Below are 20,496 nucleotides of genomic sequence, written 5' to 3'. Positions count from 1 at the left end.
TTTAAGGGCTCAACAGTTTGTTTAACTTCGTTTGGTTGTCTATACCTCGTGTGTGTAGTAGCTCGAGTGACACGTCACAATTACAACAGAAAGCCGATACACTTTAGGCACTCGTACATGAAGTAGCTGTTGGCTCGTTTGAGTTTTCCAAAATTTATATCGTACTACATATATTGTGTGTTGATGTTTAGTAATAAAAGTTATTCTTTTGTGCAAAGACAAAAAAAAATATCGGTGTCTTTATTTAATGTATTTTATAATACTACACTAGCATTATTTATTAGAAAAACTTATTTCATACGTGAAAAAATATTAACCGAATAAAAATAAAAGTGTCTTTAAAATCGTGTTTTGCAGAGACAACATCGACATCAGTTGATGGTGGTAATGTCGGTGACAAGGAACTCGAAGATCTGAGGGACAGGTACGAAGGCAAGCTGACGGCCTCACTCTACACAGGTGTCTTTAGTGTTACCATCATCGCCACCCTTCCAGCCCTTGCCTGTCTCCTCTACCTTTACGTAAGTGCTGATACTTTCCTTGTTTTATTTTATTTTACTTTTTTTTGCGTTATTTTTTTGCCCCTCTGAAAATAAATACACGAAATTATTTGGTGAAAAAAAAGGAGATCTTCTCTTAATAAAACGATTAAAAATCATTCATTCAAATAATTCATTAAAATACTTTTTAACAAATCTACAATAGTATTGCTTTCAATTCTTGAATTTAAAACTTTTTTGACTACCCCAGACGTTTCTTGTCTTCCGTATCAAAATCATCACCCTTAAAGAGACGATACCAGTTTTCTCAGGTGGAAATCGATGCAGTATAGTCACTCTAAGTTTCCAACAGCAACCGATGATTTTTAGCCTTACTTTTATTCGATTGAAAAAATTATATTTAAGAGTGGTATTTTTAAAGAAAAACCTTTTTTTCATAGAAAGCCTGTTCTTCAAATTTTTTAACTGTAAAGCAACGTTAGGATTGAAAAGTTATTCTAATCATCCACTTTGTAGTAAGACCCAATTAATCTTCAAATATTAAAAATCTTTTAATTAGAGAAAAAGTTTGTAAAATGCATTTTCTTCATATCATAACATTCTAAAAAGTAAAAAACTTACCATCAATCACACATTTTATAGATAACCGACTATCACTAAACTGTTAACTGACGCTGTGGTTTTATTATTCATAGAAAAGTTAAAAATCAATTGATAAATATCAAACTCACGATAAAATCCATTATTATGTATATACTAAAAGAGATATTCATTCCTTAAACGGTTTTGGTCTAACATCCAACACATCAATGGCAGCAGAACTAACTTACATTATGAATTTAGGATAGGTCGTCGTCTCATCGTCGTTTTTGATTTCGCGTCTTCGATATCCCCCCCTTCCCCCCTCACCCAGACCGCACAAGTTTCTCAGAGAACCAAACCGTTAGCAAAAGTAGCCCCGAGCTAGTAGAGGGTATTCTAGATAGATGTACTCGGAGATACACATACATGCACCAAAGGGATGAGGATGATCGTGCGCCCGCAAGTTGGATCTAATTGGGTCCTTAATGAAATTATAAATGATGCTCAAGGGAATGGAGGAGACGAGAGACTTGGTTATAAAGTTTTAGCTGTACACATATACATGTATTAATACTTACATGTGCGTGTTTAATGAGATTAATGTCTATGAATCTTCGTACGTCAACTGTCAATAGTTAAATTTAATTTTTCTGAGACTTCGATGATAGGTATAAGGTATACTACGTACGAAAAACTTACACAAAATTTTGGATCTCTGAATCTTTATGGACAGGATCGTAGTAAAGTTCCACTCTCGAAAATATTCATTGTAACTCAAAGCTTATGCCATTAGAATAATCTCAATGTCATGCATTTTTTATCCTTCTACTTTTGTTTTCATACATTGTTTTTTTCCCTAAGTTTGTTCGTTGTTTTATTTAAAAGTTCAGTCACTCATAATTTAAGTAATATGTATCACACTTATTGACTTGATTTCCTGGGATGAAATTTATGCAGCCAACTGTACTAATGGATTCGAGCACAATTTCAAAATAACATCCTAATCATGAGGTTTAAGAACCTTAGGTATAGCTGAGCATTTTATTTAAGTTCGCTCACTATAAGTTCTATAAAAATGTAAGGAGTGGCTCCCTTTCTTCCGCGATTAACGTGCTATTATGATATCTATACATATCATCTATACAGATACAATTTAAGCATATAAATCGCAGTAATAGGGTTATACCTCTTCTGAAACCTTCGCGATTTTAAATAAAATATGTCTTAAAATAAGTTTGAATTTTTCTAAAGAATTTTACCATCAATAATTTCAGACGAAACGAACCGCGCAAAAAACTTTCTCAATTGTGAAAGCAGCATAACGTTGCAAGAGTTCTTTAAGGATCACTAAAACTAGTAAATCGTGTTTTATTAATATCATGTTCAAAGCAGCTTCTTTGTATAAGTTATAATATTTATTGTGAAATTTTTACTTTATAAATGATGTTAGTCCTTTTTGGATCAAATTAGTTTTTAAAAAAAAATCGTTCTCGATATTTTGGGGACAAAACAATTAATCTTCCACGTACAGTATAATTTCTGTAATATAATTGAAGTTGCCATATTCTGGAATATTAACATATTTTTAAATCTATTAGTGAATTCATTATATTAATTTAGTGTAAAAAAGCCATAAGCGTTGTTTTCCAATTCTAGGAATTTAATTTTCTTTAAAAAAAAATTATACCCAACGTAAAACTCAAATATCGTCCATAATTAAAATGTGACATTTTATCATAAACTTTTTCTTTTTCTGCTTAGCATTATTTTCTACTTTAAAAAATGTTAGATCTCTTCCTTTATACATATAATCATAAATATATCAAATACTGTTTATTGATGCTTAATACTCTACGTTCTCGAGGCATTTATGATTTTTTTTACATAAATTCATTATAAAGAATAATTATAGAATTATGAACTGAAATATTTCCTGTAGAATAATTTATATTTTACTTATCATCATTAGAAATATTGTTTTGTCTTTTATACTCTAAATAGCAATTTTGTTTAAAGTAAGTAGTATCTCTGAAATTTTTATTATTTTTATTATTTGAATAACATTGATTTGGGGAGTGAAGCATGGAGAGAGGCAATATTTTTATAACAAAAATAGATATATAATATCGATGTTTGTCAATTGTTAGTATTTGTATTTTTCATTAGTATTATTATTGTTATTATTATTATTGTTATTATCATTATTATTATTATTATTATTATTATTATTATTATTATTATTATTATTATTATTATTATTATTATTATTATTATTATTATCATCATCATGGAATTGGGCCAGTCTCTATTTTTTAAATATTATTTTCCAATCAGGACATGACTTGGCTTTTATATCATTTCAATTTTTTGCAATGAAATATGTACACAATAATTGCTAGTAAAGAATATAAAATAAAAAGTTGTATTTGCGAACTTTCCTTTTAATTATCAAATTACCCTAGAGTGTAAAAAATTTTCCGTAGATGTGGGCGTTATTATACTGTAAAAGGAATTTTTCATGGGTAATCCTACTTTATAAAACCGCAAGTTATACATGTACTACGTAGAGGGTCGTTGAGTGGATACAAATCGTGCGATGAGCTGATATAGGTAATTGGGTGCTGCGATACCCGTCTAAATTATGCGCGAGCTCGGTAAATAAGGAGTAATGATAATAGACTGTGCATGGAAACGTATGAATATTTTTCTCTTGCTCGAGTTGTTTTAGTTTCCAAAAATATAAAATTAAGTGGAAGGGGGAGGGGGTAAAATTATAAGTTCTTGTTTATAAATAGTAAATAGTAGGCTGATTTGCTTTGTGAAGCAATTGAAAGCATGTATAGCATGGTACTTGCTCATAAGAACGTGTAGCTATTTAGAAAACCATGCCTTTATCGTAGAATTCGTAGATAATGGCCTTGATTTATTATCTACTAGCTGCTTGGTTTTTTATAATTTGACGATAGTTTAAATGTCATTGCACTGCTTATATTAATCTACCAATAAGGTTGTACAACTGATAGCAGTAAAGGTAAGTTTTTTCTTTTCAACTGCTGAGACACTGTTTGTAAACATAAATTGAAGTAAAGTACAGTCCAAACGCTTTATTTTACACATTTTCCAGTTTATTTTTTTTTTTGTTACTTTTAAATTGCATAAAATTATTCATATTGTTACTACGACGAAGTACAACACGGCAATTTTCCGGACCGCGCTTCAAATTTGATCAGTGGTAGCGGTTTCCCCATCTGCGGCGGTTCCCCACCGTCGCCCAGACCACGTGTGCTTTCCAAGCGCGTTGCTTCGAATCTGAAGCGACGGAAATTTCTTGCAACAACTCACTTTATTTATTGAAAATTGCATGGTTCTTAGAAAAAAAAGTAAATATGACATAATCTCTGTTTTCAATAATTAAAATACAAAAAAATTCAAGTTGGAAAAAGTGTCCTCAACGGATTCAGTAGCTATTTCTTACGGGTCTGATACAAGTCTATCTTGTTGGGGACAATAGTATGAGAAAAGAGAAGCCATAGAAGAAACAGGTGCTGCAGAACCAGAAATTATTTATGAGTATCCAAGTGATAATGAAGTACTTGAAAAATGTTTTACATAATGTAAAATTGATTATGAAAAAAGTGTTATGAATAAACTATTAATATACATATTTATTAATGTTCACTTTCCCATTAAAAAAACATAAAAATATTATGATAAAATAATAATGCAAAATAAAAATTTTTCGTGTCCTCCGATGTACACGTAGTTCTCGTCATTGGTAATAAATCGACGAGCTACCCCAACGCTTTTAATTTGACGTGACGCGCTCAAAAAGTGCACTCGGCAGCTCGGACGAACGGCGCGGGCGGAGCCGCCACCGAGGGGTGACCGCTTCCACTGATCGAATTTACGTTTGATCCGAAAAATCGCCGTTTCAAACGTTACACTTTGTCACAGCAACAGAATGGAGAGTCACATGGATTTTCAAAATGATTCTGTGAAAAATGTAGCGTTTGAACTGTAATATGTTTTAACATCACCTCTCAAAGTTTATAAACAAAATATTACTAATTAAAAAAACTCATTTTCGCCAGTATTGATCGTACAACAATATCTTTTTTCAATTTTTACAAAAATTTAAAGAATGCAATTAAAACCATCATCCAATGTATAAAACCTAGAATTATTAATTAATTAATTGAGCTCAAAAATGTTTGTTTTGCATAATAACTGCTTGTTGTCAACAAACAGTATCTTTACAATTTAATATTAATATATGAATGTTTAAGGATGCAAAATTAAGGAAGCCAATGAATGATCCATGAACAGCATTTTATGACAAATTTCAATCACCAAACTTTTTTGTTTGGATATTTTCAATTTGTATTAAAAACTGTTTATGAACGGTACATTTGCTTGGTAGTTCATGTTATCTGAGTCAAAGGTGTAATGATTTAAGCAAAGAACTTAAGTGCTATATGATTAAGCGTATTAACTTGTTCAGAACACTTATCATTTTATGAACTGAGATAGTATCGAAACAATTTTACCCAATAATTGAAACACCTGGTAGAAGCCTGGTATATACATGCTGGTCTAAAAAATAGTTTCACTAGTTGTAAGAAGTCTTTTATACATAGGGAAAGTACCCGCAGACCGAGTCAGACTATGAGTCTTTCAAACGTCTAGGATTTAAAAAATGTTACAAGAAATATCAGTTTTAATTTTTTATTTTTCATCACCATAGTTCCACAGTTAATCATCAACATTTATAATTACAGAGCACGGAGTCATTCAGCGGAGTGCTACCAACACTATTGGAGCTATCAGTCTTGTTGCTAAGCGGCCTTTGCTTGCTGGGGCTGTCTCAACTGCCGGCTAGTTTGAATTCGAAACGCGTCCGCTACTGTCTGGGCTTGCTGGGTGGCGCTGTTATCGGACTGGGTTGCGTGGCCCTGGCAGCCCCGATACCCGCCTTCGTTACCTTGCTAGCTCTCGTGGCGACTCTGCCTCGCATTCGCCAGCATCGGCCGTCTCTTCTTGGTCTGTTGTTCGCGCTGCTGTACGTGGCGAGGAGAGTCGTTCTCTATGTTAACAACGACAGTGGTCGGCTCATGCTGTACGAGGTAAGCTTAGAAACTTTAAATAGACGGACGGACTGTCTAATTAATTTAGTAATGGTTAATGGTTTTTAACAATTTTACTTTTATTTGTCCAGATTATACGTTCGACCAATGATAAAAGCCATTAGAATTTATTCTAGTGTTACTTGTAATAAAAAGTATGCTCATGAGTGTACCAAGTTGACGGTAGAATGTTGGTGAATGAAAAATTCTTTTTATTTTTCAACATGCGTCTAGTATTACTTATGATATCAAGTTAATAGTATATACCATTGATCAAATATGACGAAAAGAGGCAGGAAATTGGAATGACATGCCACAATATGCTGCAAATTCCATGTGAACAATATGTTTCTCTTGGTGTTGATTTTTTATTTTCCCATGGATTGGGTAATTACTCATGATTTAAACTTTTTCTAGTAGTTTTGAATCCATTCGGTATTAATAAAAGTATAACCAGCACCAAACTTGAAACTACTCGAAAAATGCAACAAGTAGGGATGTATTGAATTTTTAATTTTTCATGAAACTTTGATGTTACACATTATATCTTCAGATTTTTCTTAATCTTGAAGCAAAAGCTTTCGTGCTTCTATTAAGGTATGAGTTACTTTTTTACTGGTGTAGTCGCTGTATAAAATATGTGCAGTACCAACCCTTGCTCGATCCATGTAACTTTTGAAAAATTATGTATATATGAAAGAGGCCACCATGGCTGACCAGTTAGGTTAAGTAACCTATAATTTATTTCATTGTAAGTCATGGAACATCTTTTAGATGGTGCCTTTTTCATTTAGTTGATTTTTTTTTTACTGAGATTATACAACTAATGCACACATTTTTGATTAAAAAAAATCTTTTTTCATCCTACTTTATTTTATTTTTTTAGTAATACAAACTACTTAGCAGTTCACTTATCTGTTTGTCAATATTTTGTTTTTGTAGAATTTTGCTGATGATTATATTAAGATTGTGTGAGGTACCCGTAAAATTTTTTTTTTTTTTTTTTTTTTTTTTTTTTTTTTTTTTTTTTTTTTTTAGTTTTCATACTCCGACATCTATTTTTTCTTTTTTCATTGTTACTGGGATGTTTGGATCTACACAATCAGTCAAGTTTTTTTTTGTAACTTTTTCTTCAACGACTTTTCTATTATAATGTTTTTGGAGCAAAGTTAAAAAATTAAACTGTCTTTTACCAAGTTTTCCTTGGATAATGTCTTCATTTCTTCGGATTATACCCCGGGATGAGAATACTTTTTTCTTTAATTGATATTTTCTTTTCTAATAATTAAAAAGATTCTCAAAAGTAGCATTACTATCTTCAGCTAAACCAAACCCTTCAATACTATAATTATTGACCAAATGGTAAAATAAATTAGTAAAAAGCCTACTACGTAAGTCATTAAATTTTTAGTACAAAATTTATATTGTTTAATACCTACAAAAAATTTCTCAAGAGTTTCATCTCTAGTTTGCAAGAAAAATAGATAATATAGCGAGAAGGATCGTTGATTGCTTTTTTAAGCCTTACGTTGGAGTCAATAGAGTCACCATGTTTTTCGTTATTAGTGGACGAGCTTTCTTCAACTTCCTTAGTCTCGCTGTTTTGTTTGGTTACGATATGAATGAGGTTTTCGATTTTATTATTTTCATATTTATTTCCAATTCTTCAAATGAATTTTTAAAAGTGTACATACCATTGCAGCAGACAAAGTGCCGCAATAAGTCAAAGCACTTAACAGTATATTTCCAACTAAACGTTCTTTACGCTAAAGCTTGAGATTTTAAAACTACTATTTCATCCCTCGGGCGAAGTGCTTTGTGCCCTAGGGCGCACTTTCCACCCACTAATTACTTTGCGCCCACGGGCGGGAAGAAACATTCTGGCCCTGCCGGGCCGAAAGTTCACTAGGGTGGATAGTAATCAGTGGGCAGAAAGTGTTCCCACGGGCGCAAAGTTGCTCTTTTCGCTCTTGATACAAAAAATGTCGTTCTCACCTCGGGCACAAACATACAATAACCGCGCCCAATAGGCGCGCAAGTTGTACTTTCTGCCCTAGGTAAGAAATCTACTATTTTTCGCATATTTTTGATCATTTGTGATGAACAAGAGTAAAAAATAGTCAGATTTTTGTTTACAATTCGTTGCTGTTCCATTCCGTGGTATAAAGCATTCATATATTTACGTATATTAAGTAATATGGTTAAACTTATAACATGAAGCCTTTCAGTAATGCTATAGAAAAGTCAGTTTTAACTTTTTCGATTTAACTTTAAATTAGTTTTTTTTACATATCAATAAAAAATGTGAGAAAAGAGTATACAATACAGCATTCTCCGTATAAAAGGATAGAAAATTTTCTGCCATTTGATATGGTTCGAATGAATTATTATTACCTTGAAAAAATAGAGCATAATAATGTATAGTAATAATCTTGATAAAATCGACCCATTCAGAATAACTGAAAAATCTAACAAATTTTACCTAATTTTCTAGGGGGCTAAGGAGAGTCCTAGGGGGTCCATTGGGGGCACAAATATAATGGGGGGCATAAATTTAATAAATAACACAAATATACGGAGGGGCTGATAGGATGCGTGAAAGGGATTTTTACTCATATTTTATTAGGTTAAAATCACCTACGTAATATGCTTTAGCATAATGTATAAGTATACTTCATACTTTTGGATGTCACTTTCTATGATTTTGTTACAGTGTTGGCACTAAAACAGAAAATATGTTAAGTATTAAACATCTTCAGAATTATAATCATTTTGAATTTTTTTGGCATCCACTTGGTATTTTTATTAATAATCAAAAAATATTGGACACAAAAAAAATCATTACTCTTCACCGTAGTTTGGCGTGATACACGTAATTAAAGCCAAGAAAAACACACTTCAAAATGAGGGATCCACGTTAAAAGCATGAAAACTATCAACACCAATATTATTTTATTCCTAGAAGCCCCTTACCAATAATATAATTAGTGATACAACTTCTTGAAATGATGCAAATCCGTAATTAAGACGTTAACGATCGTTCTCATCCAATTACACTTTCAACGGATGATTCTGTAATGTGGGAACATGCACTTGTGCTTCCAGGTGGAGAGCGATGTTCTGCTGATGCTGGTGGCACTTACTGCTGGTCTGTACTACCGTGTGCTAACGTCACGAGCCCATCGGCAAACTTTTGCTGGGACAAAGACGATCATCGAGTCACGGATCAAACTCGAATGCGAGCGCGAGCAGCAGGAGCAGCTTCTACTTAGCGTCATACCCGCTTACCTGGCTGCCGAGGTAAGTCAAGTAGATTAACTACTGAAAACACGTGGATGTTAATCGATGGTTGTTGTTTGAAGAATGTTTATTGTAAATTGAATTTATGACCTTTTGTAAAGTAAAACTGCGTGTGTTAGTTATAAAAGAAACAATTTGCTAGTCTGGTCTTGAACTTCCAGTTACTTAAAAATCTTTAGTTGTTTTGAGTTTGCTGAATTTAACCATTGGCTAGTAATTTTTATAATAATTATTGTTAGTTTTGAAAATAGCCTCATTTGATTGATGAAATATCTACCAAACAATGAATAGTTGATTATAACGTATTAATAACGTCAAAAAACTCTCTATGCAACTTTTATGTCACAGAAATGACAAGAACACTTGGAAATTTTGGCGAAATAGAAGAAAAAGTATACACGTATAATAAAAACACGTAATTATAGCACTTGACAAATTGCAATCGTTTTTTCAATAAGCTATAATTATATTTTTCAAGGTGTAATCACAATTAATAGTGTTTTCGAATTAGTTGCTGTTAAAATATTTTTCACTGGTCGCTATTTCGAAGTACACCCAATACTTTTCACGCAACATTTTGAAGATAGCACTTTTTTTCACGTTCTGAGTCATTGAATTAATCGCGTCGAAGACCTTTACAGATTTCAATTTTTATAAAACAAAACAATCTTCCTAAACAATGTATGAAAAATGTTGATAAGGTATACAAGTTAATAGTAATTATAATCTCGTTTGTTTGAAATATTTCTTAATAAAAGAACTTATAGAAGCTAGAAGTCATTTTATTATTTTTTGGGAACTAACTTTTCAAAATTCATTAGTTTAAAAAAAAATGTCACATTGAGTGTTCAGTTTGACTTTTATTTTTACCTTTTATTGCATCATAAAAATTTGCATCAATAAAATCAGCTCAAAAAGCATAGGCACGAAAAACAACGTTTTAATTCTTGATTTCAATTTTTCAACCAAAATGATAATTTTTAGTGGAATTGCGCAAGTATTTTAGAAACTAGGGGCACGTGCAAGTTTGACTTTTAGCTTGATTTCCTGAGGCGTAAAATACTAGCAAACGGTGGTTCAATTTACCAAAGCTTGATATATTTACAGTAGTACGTAATATTTACGTAGAGTATAAATACACACGATAGAGCCTCAAACGTTTGATGTTTTCGTGAAGGTCAAGCGCAACATGATGCTCAGTATGGCGAGCGAGTGCCAGGAAGTGGGAAAGCATAAACAGACGCGTTTTCACGAGATGTACGTCCAGCGACACAACAATGTCAGGTGAGTACTTGAACTCGACGATCACGACAAAAAAGCTAACAAGCGGCTAAATTTATGCTGAAAATTAAATTTTTGTACCCAAGGCAGGACTGTTACTTTTTTTACCAGAGCAAAAAATGTAAATCACATTCGTATTAATTTTTCAATTTTTTTAATTTATCAATATTAAAGTAACTACATGAGTATTTAGCTTTTTTTTAACTAAAGTTGTTTAGACCAACGATTACATTTTAGACATAAAGGTGCATCACAAAAATGTAAAGTAAGATCTAAAACTTTTTCACACCATGCATACATTTAAAACGTAAGTTTTAGCAAAAAAAAACTGATAATTATTTCAATTTTTAGAGCATAGAACAAGTTTTTAAAAATACAAAAAATATGGAAAGTATTTTTTTAATTCACAACAACTTTTGTATTCCCAAATTTGTAGTATAATGTCAACATTATGCAATAACTGATTTTTTAATTATTTTTAAATGCCTATGATTTTGACTAATTTAAATAAAAGTAGGCACTTTGAAAAAGTTGTACTTCAATGATTTTGCATTTTTTAGACAATAAATATATCTTTAATCCATACCATACATCTTTAAGAGACAGCGAAAAATAGCGTATTGTGCCACTATTGCGTAAAGATAGTAGATGTACAAGTCTTCGTAAGTGGTGGCTACATTTTCTGCTCTGGTGAAAACATAAGGCACTTCTGTGAAGCAATAGGGTTTAAGAACATTATAATATAGTTAGTGTGACAATTTTCAGTATATATCTAACGTTTGTAATCGACAACCCCAGTTGAAGCCTTTTTCTCGTGCGCTTGAGTGCATGCAGTAGATGAGCAAGGGTTTATAAGGTGACTTTCCAATTGTTTTAACTTCCACCAACTAATTATATTATTTTGATGAGAAATAATATGAAAACGCTAAAAACCTGATTTCAAGGAATTGATCAAATCAAAATTGATTGGCATCAGTTGAGAGTTGAAACAAGAAAAAATAATGCAATGACTAGAAATTTTGAAAGAACATCCAGCAATTATCATTCTTCATTAAAACCAATGTATATGAGTTAAAATTAACACAGGTGCTAAAAAAAGTGACAATCTATACGTGTCTTCTCTTACCCCGAAAAAAGTGTAGCAGTTTTTTGGCCCATTATTTTTCAGATTTCAACTGTGTTTATTTTGTAACATTCTTTTATATGAAGAAGAAACTATTGCTCTGTCAATGATAATTTTTTTTTTTTTTTTTTTTTCACGTGGTTGTGCAAAAAATGTTTCGCCAGGTAATTTAAAACACGATTCTTTCTTTTTTCAGTATTTTATATGCCGATATAGTCAACTTCACACCACTGTCAGAGCAGCTGTCAGCCTCGGACTTGGTGAAAACTCTTAACGAGCTCTTTGGCCGTTTCGACCAGATCGCACAAGTAGGTGAAACAACATTTATCTGTTTGTCTCTTCGGGTAATGATAAAAACATCAATAAATTTTTTCGAAAAGCTGCTCTCAATTCAAAGTGTCATACAGTTTTATTTATGATCTTCAGTGTAAGCACTCATAAGTAATTTCTATAATAAATACGTGTACATGCGTTAACTATTTATTAAAAAGTACTCGTTAAAGCTAACGATCATCGCAACAGGCATAAATTCATTTAGACTCACGGCATTACTTGTAAGATACAAGTATAAATGCACATGTGATGCGTGATTGCTTATGAGAATTTAAAAATTACTACTATATTTTGCAGATACAGATGTACACTCGCAATAATTAAAAAATTCTATACCGAAATAGTACTATGCTTTCTTGACAAAAAAAGATTGCTCGCAGTTCTAGAACTCAAAACCCAACAGTGTGTATATGACTCAGTTGTTCCCATTGCGAAAAGTAAAGATCTATAATTGAAAAATAATTACGGTATAAGGGAGGCAGGCAATTTACTTTTGTACCGCAGTGTAATGATTGGACGCAAAGATCAGTGTACCCATGTATCTCGTGTTCGATGACTAACCCTAATTCTGTTATTCTTCGAACGAACAACAATTCAGTGATGAGCATACGAAAGCACGAGTTACCACGTACGAAAGCAAACTAATCGACGTACGAGTGTGTGTGTGGAGCGCCCGGAGCTTTGACTGGAGAGCTTATGGGGCTAATGCGACATAATAGTCCATCGTACCATCATTACCATGTTTATTATTGTGTAACTGTTAAACATGGTGTTATCGTTGATGATAATTTTTTAAGGAGCCTCATAATCCTGTGTTGTTATGTTATTATTGCTTTCACTAGATTTTTTCTATGACTCAGTTTGGATGTAGTATACGAGCGATGCCATCTTTCATTAAAAAAAAAAATCGTTTTCTATTAAGTTCGTGAAGCAGATTACCAAAAACAATTCAGCACATTGATCTAATGTTGTTGGAATTAATGTCATGTGTTTGATCACAGAGCTTGTGGCATTGGTAAACGTTGGGTCGTACGTCATTTGCCCTCGTATTTCAAAACTTTAACATCCCCTTTGTTTAAGTGAAAAAATAATAAATTTTTTTTAGAAGTAACTAAAATTTAAAAGCTTAGAGAACTTAGTTTTTTATTTTTAATTAAAAAAAAAAAATCTTATTTGAACATGGATTATTGGAAGAATCACGTAAAATGGCATTTACGAGGAAATTTTCAATTGGATCCACAAGTCGGTCTTCTCATAAAAATGAAGGGGTCAAATATGTATAAACGCGTATATGGGTAGTTCTTTTACAAACCGTACGGATTTCAAGAAAACTCGACCAACCCTTTTTTAATTAGCCCAAAACTTTCTTTACAGGTTCTATATAAAAAAAAAGCATATATACGTGTACGAGGGTCTTGGGTTATTTTTCCAGCTGTAGTGGAGAAAAAAATAAATAAACTAGCGCGATATGTAAAACGGTGAGTCGGTTGCAAGATACGCCTCAGTATTGTTATCTCATCATTTTTCTCATTACTATAGTATAGTATATTATGTAGTATGTAGAAATAATTTCTTGTAATTATTTCTTAATTAAGCAATATCATCCATTTGGAAATGAGGCTTAATGCAAATAAGAAATAAATTAGTGATAATGTGATATCTGTCATTCAATATGGAAGAATCATAGTTCGTACTGTAACTATTCTATAATTAAATGCCATTATTCATTAGCAAATGTGTTTTAATGCAAAGAATAACTTTTGAGTGATACAAATCCAAAAAAATCATACATCATTAGATGCAGAGGATGTCAATGCAATAATTAAATTTCATCAGTCTGGTGATATAACTCAATTAATGCCAGGTAAAAAAGATTACAACCTTTGTTGAAATTAATGGGCAAAAAATAAAGGTGCAAAAAAGCCTGCTTTTAAAAAATTTGAAAAAAAATCATTAAAATCGCTTAAACAGTTGTTTCCAGCAGTGAAAAATAGTTTTTCGAAAACTTTCGCTAGTTTACGACTAAGGCATTGCATATTAGCACGAGCAAGTGGCACCAATTCCGTTTGCATGTATTCGATACATGAAAATGTAAAATTATTAGTATACGCGACAATACCTATGGAGCCAATATAAAATCAATTACAGCATTTATCATCCATATTTACATTTAAAGTACAAATGCATTTAAATACATTGGTATGTATAACATCGGGAAAATTAAAATCTTTTTGCGCAAAGCTCTTCTGCCAGTAAGATTTTTATTAAATATTAAATAAAGTAGTAGTGGTTTTAGCAATCCAATATCTTGGAAAGAATATGCTTGTCTATGAAAGTAAATCATTACAAATCACTGAAACTGATGCGGTTTTGCTCCTTCGACGGTCTTATGCTTCCATTCGTTCGCTGTTGGCCAATCCCTTTTTAATGATGTCTGACATTTTTCTCTTTCTTTTTACATTATTATCTCAAGATTCTTGATCCTTAAAATTTTTCTTACAGAGGCTGTTTTATTGGAACACCTTTTTCTTCCTTCCTTCTGAAAATTCGTCATAGTCGAAAATTCCGCAGTTGTTCTCATTTATAAATGTTTCTGTAAGTTTTTATAAATACTGATTCACTGATCAAAAACGAAAATGCATCAACGTATTGTAAAAACGATTGATCCTGCTAGGTATCCAAAGACTTATTAGGAAAGTATAAAATATATAATCTATAAGATATATTTTAACGGAAAAAAACGAAAAATAAATACGTAAGTATTCAAAGTCAAATAGTATATTATCTTGATAAGCGTTTTGATGATTAGTTATACATTTATTTACTGATTATTATTTAATTTCATCTATTTCCCAGATTATGTTTCTTTTTTGAGCTATTTTTTCTTATGTAGTTTTATGTATTTTCAACTACTTGTGTATGCATGAAAGGATAACGTTATTGTAAACTTTATCATTTGAAAATTCATGTGCCATCTACACAAGTAAATTGTTAAATGTGTAAATTGTTGAAATTTCTCAAGTGTCATACGAGGAGTTGGGTCTAAATTTTTAATAAAAATCTGAGTTTTAAATATACCACAGTAAATATAATACCATTGAAGTATGTTACTAGTATTATAATTGGTCTCTTGCCAACACAGTAAAAAAATTTTGTGCGCCACGCTCAGCGTATTTTAATAGAATACATGAAAATAAACGAGAAGATTTGTTACATTCCGCAAACGTTAATATTATTAATTATCGTTACATAATTTGTCGGTTAAAAAAAAATTATTACTAAATTACTTAACTATCTTCATTTGCATTTACTTAGCAGGTGAAATTCAAGTAAAATAAAGGTTAATAAAAATTGTTTTACGATTTGTGCGACGGATTGAAGATTCCAATACATAGTCCGGAAAATTCGGGATCATAAGAGAAATGGAGCTCTCTTCGTAAATTGCCTGCTCTCTCCAAAGCCATAGCAATTGTGTCTCTGTGTTGTAAAAAAAAAAAAAAAACGCGTCTCAGCCAGCGCGAACAAAGACACACTCCTCGCATACTTCTGAATCCGATTCAATTTACATGCACATAGTTCCCCTTCACCTTTGACTCTCGCACGCTTACCATTTTTTTTTATTGTTATTTTTTTTTATCATTTGTCCCACAAGAGAAGTCTCTGAATGAGATTTGCTCTTGCATTCTCGTGCTTCTTTTACGATTTTACTCTCCAGAGTTCATTCGCATATATGTATACATACAGATATGTGGGCACACAAAGTATACGTATAACCAAAGAAGGTTTTTCCTTATACCTGTATTGTGGGAAGATAGAGACGATAATAGAATGGATATCCTTTTGAACGGCAGAAAGGCGCGCGACTTTTTAGAAGAGGTTTTTTTAAATTCCGTATCTGCATAAAATACTTGTGATATTCCGTTTGAGATTTCGAGTTAATGCTTTGATATATGCATTAACAAAAATGCGATATTCCTTGCAGTCCATGTTTAAAAACGACGGATCGAATTACTTTGAGTCGGAACTTTTTTTAAACGGTGTAAACTAATTTTCTCTAAATGTATTTTTGAGATTGAGTTAAAAAATTTTTTTGTGTGCTGTCAGGTTGAAAAACTGGCCAAAATGTCATTACCGTAACGCAAAGCATTTAAAAATTTTATTTTTTGCTGCTTTTGGTGACTAGACATTGATTTTTAAATTTTTTTACGATGTGCTGTCTAAAAGTTTGAAGTGTTGAGCACCTTATCTAATAGTTTAGAACCAAAAAAAATTTTATTTTCAAGTACGGGACGTCTCATTTGTGAAGCCTACTTTTGAATTGCGTACCACAAATCATTTAATTTCGCCAAGTAATTTATTTTCGGACACTTGGAATTAATCGCTTTGTATTCCGGAGTGCATAAGAACACTGTCAATTTTTGCAGCCCAAATTTTGATTTGGTTATTTGTAGTATCGTCACGAACACAGAACGTTTTTCCTGGCAAAATAAGCGGTCATGACCCTAACGCCCCTTATCTCGGAGGGATTTGAAATTATTGATTGTATGACTATAGCGTACGAAGGGGTGTAGGGTGCAGATGTGACAAATTAAATTTCGTTGAAAAATTTCATTTTGGGGCTTCACAACCGCAAAAAAGTACCGTTACGGTAATGACACATGTGTCACTACGATTTTTTAAAATTAAACAAAGTATTTAAATTGACATAGTTTTTTAATAAATAACCGTAGAGTCGGGGCCAAAAGTTTCCAACTAGTTTCGACATTGTATAACTTGGAAAAAATAACTCAAAAATATCTCAGTAATGTTTAAAAAATCGAAAAAAAATGTAATTCGAGACTCCAAATAGTGCGGATTCTTATGATCCTCTGACATTTATCTGTATGCATACTATTCAAGTAGAAAATCATAAGTTTTTTAAAGACAAATAAAATCTTTGGCTAGGCTTATAAGATTAGATGCCATTTATGCCATAGGAATAAAGTGTATCACGTTTTGTTGGTGATGCCGTGAGCTTCCCACACCCCTTACCCCGCTACACCGCCGCTCTGAAAGACTGTATCGACCCTCCTTAATTAAGGTCTTTTGTGTAAAATTATTTACATTTACATCCTCAAAGTTATGATGTTATACTTAATTTAATTAAAGTTGCTTTCAAGAATTATACTAAACACATGCGTGTCTTTTTTTAACTATAAAATAATTTTTAAATTATCCATGTGTCACACAAAGTACAGTTTATATAATATGTGTCACTCGTTTCCAAGAAGTGTATAAAAGCGAGACTATTTCCGAGCTGGAGGATTATGTACGTTTATCTTTTATTTTTCTCCTTTTCTGATTAATAAGGAATTAATTTTCCAACAAAATGGTGATACCTGTAATCTTGTTATCCACTACTTTGCCACATGAAACATATTAAAAAATAATTAAATGAAGCTCATAAATTTCTTCCCCCGTGATTTTCGATTTTTGATGGCTCCTAATGCTCCCTCTCTCATTGATTCTATGAATATTTTATCTTTTGAAAAGTGTCATTTATCAAATATCGTTCACAACATAACTCATGATACTAATTTCAATGTCTCGAGGGCCGGAAAATATGACCACGTAAAATTTATTATCGCTCGCGTGATTTATGGATAACTGGTTCATTGCTATCGATCATTGTTTATTTCGTTAGGAATTCGTTGTTTCACACTTTTCCGTCACTTAAATTTTATTTTAACGCTTTAAAAGTTAGTAAAGATATGGCAAAGTATAAAATCTGTACAATACAGAAAAAGTTACAGGAAGTGTTCAACGGTAAGTTTGGAACTGAATAATTTTAACTATTGAATTTTCGTATAGCTTTATTATATATTTTTTCAGAGTCATCTTAAACAGCTTTGTACTTATAAATTTAAAAAAACGGTTTGAATAAATAATGGGTAACTAGTGCAGGTATTATTATTTATCTTATTAACAAGGTTGTTACACGCAAAAAGTGAAAATATTGTGGTTTTTTCCATTAATTTTAAGGTCCAAATCTAATTCCCAAAGTATGACTCACTAAAACTTTTTATAATTTTTGACTACTCTAAAAAGTTACAGTGAACCTCAAAAGTTAGATTAAGTTTATTACTTTTCAAAACTGTTACTATCCTTGATACATCCTGTAATGAATATCACAGTGTAATATCATAAAAGAAGATAAAGGACGAACAAAATAAATACCTTAAAATTAAATTTACGTAATATTTTCTTGTGGCTTGCGCAATACAGTTATATTGTAAGTCTTGAATCCAAACTTTAATTCACAATTATATCCCTCCAACAGAGGGGCTAGGACTATCCAATTTGTGATTAGCCATGTTATTTATTTATTATACCCAGTAGCATGTTTTTTTTAACTCTCTAAAATTTCAATATGTTATGCAGAACATGAAAAGTAAAGCATAGGCTTTTTTATACTAACATGTCGGATTTTTCTTCGCCAATCTTCATAATTACGAAAATGATAGAACCGTTAAATAGCTGATTGCGTGTAAAATAATCGTTTATTAAGTACATTCATCTTCTCTTAATGGGTTTATTTACGCTCTCGAGTGACAAAAATCGTATTATGAAAAAAGAAAGTTTCAATAACAATAATTGTATTTACGGAAAAAGTTTTCCTTCTAAGCCAAGGACTTGAAAATTTACATTTCTGCTACGTTTTTTTCTCTGTTAAGGTAAAAGTGCATTAGCAGATATCAAGGGAGCTCTTTTAATTAGAATGAAAGGCACGATGTTATGCGAGAAAAGTACCGTTGCGAAAGAAAATCAGAGCAAATAAAAAAAAAAAAAAAAATCAATACAACCTATCAAATCAACATCTCTGGCTCCAATGAATACTACACTTTTCTCCTTCCTAAATATATATATTCTCGATATCCGTGCTTGTGCAAACTACTTTTTCCGTAGATGGAGCGCTTACGTGTATATTTCATATTTTTCGATAAAAGTGAGTTATTGAATATTTCAATGGGATACCCGAGAAGGAGAATTTTCATTAAAAATAATCGAGGCGAAAATTTCTCTTTATGGGGAGGAAAAAAAATTAAAAAAAAAAGATAGTACACGTTGTGAGTTATGTTGTTGCTTGTACAAAGTGTCTGTGCAGGGGGTAGGGCTATTAATCTATCGGATGTCCAGGACGGTAAAAATACAAGGGAGCGCAGTGTTCCTCTGGATACATAAATACATCATTTTTTCTCGTCTTGAAACTGTATAATTTTACAGTTTTATTCACGACAATAATCATAGAATTTTCAAAATCGTTTATTTACAATGAAAGAAGTGAAAAATAATCCTATACTTGAAAATAGCTTATTAAGGCTGCAGTGGAAGCTGGTTTGGTATTTATACATGGAAGATTAAAGGTGAATACGATCACAGGTAAAATCTCATGTTTTGGACAGGAGTAGTACACTTATAATCTTTTGTTTCCTACTGAAACTACTCCCTTTTATCATTTACATAGAGTAATGTCGATAAACTATCTTTGATATCACTATTTTTTTCATCCTTCCTTCAGAATTTCTCAACTTTGATTTAAAAAAAGTTAAAAGCAAAGAGCAACTTGCATCTGAAAAGGTGGTGAATCACCTGCGAGTTCACTCGTAGCAACTATACTACGACCGAACATGACTCACGCGCATATGTACGCTGGCCTATGCTGACCAGAAATAAAAAGCATACGAAATGATTTTCAGTTTGATAAATAGGATTAAATCTTCAATATAATTTTGAATTATAATATGGACGCTAAGAAAAAATTAAATGGTAATGAAGTTAAGTATTGAAGGCAACACAATCAGTTAAAAATATTATTAACCTTTCAAAAAATTATCCGATTTTAACCAGTCATTTTTACCGAGCTACCCCCTGTTATTACACTAACGACTTTGGAATCCACCCGCAACAGCCTAATTTTGTAACCTTGATGAATTTTGCTATACTTTTCCAATACGTGGAGGAAAACGGGAAAGTCAAGCTAGCTGTAGCCCTTTTTTCTTTTTCTGACTCAGAGACTTCGAGAGAGAGAGTCTGTACTGCTGCTCCCAACACAAGTGACGGGATTTCCGAATCCCCAAGGTACAATGAGCCGATTTCTTATCCCGACGACGACTAGCAGAGGAAAGCACAGTGACCAAAATGCAACTAACATTCCGAATTATTTTTGAACAACATGACCAATCAAAATTGCCTGTAAATCTAATGATGTTAACAA

The 20,496-nt window shown here is 32.0% G+C and overlaps 1 protein-coding gene across 1 annotated transcript in view; it reads left to right on the top strand.

Moving 5' to 3' along the window:
• The window catches only part of Adcy2 (adenylate cyclase type 2 Ac76E), a 123,065-nt gene that overhangs the window by 69,470 nt on the left and 33,099 nt on the right, over positions 1-20,496 (top strand). The window contains exons 3-7 of the mRNA XM_089594451.1: positions 358-521; positions 5,861-6,205; positions 9,311-9,505; positions 10,683-10,789; positions 12,106-12,217. Coding sequence (XP_089450577.1) covers positions 358-521; positions 5,861-6,205; positions 9,311-9,505; positions 10,683-10,789; positions 12,106-12,217 — 923 coding nt within the window. The remainder of the gene's footprint in view (positions 1-357; positions 522-5,860; positions 6,206-9,310; positions 9,506-10,682; positions 10,790-12,105; positions 12,218-20,496) is intronic.

The sequence above is a fragment of the Copidosoma floridanum genome, unplaced genomic scaffold, assembly GCF_036245765.1.
Source record: "Copidosoma floridanum isolate Cflo_tuat_1 unplaced genomic scaffold, Cflo_Japanese_pri ptg000021l, whole genome shotgun sequence".
NCBI lineage: Eukaryota > Metazoa > Arthropoda > Insecta > Hymenoptera > Encyrtidae > Copidosoma > Copidosoma floridanum.
The sequence above is the reverse complement of the archived record's forward strand: the minus strand, read 5'-3'. Positions and strand labels throughout refer to the sequence as shown.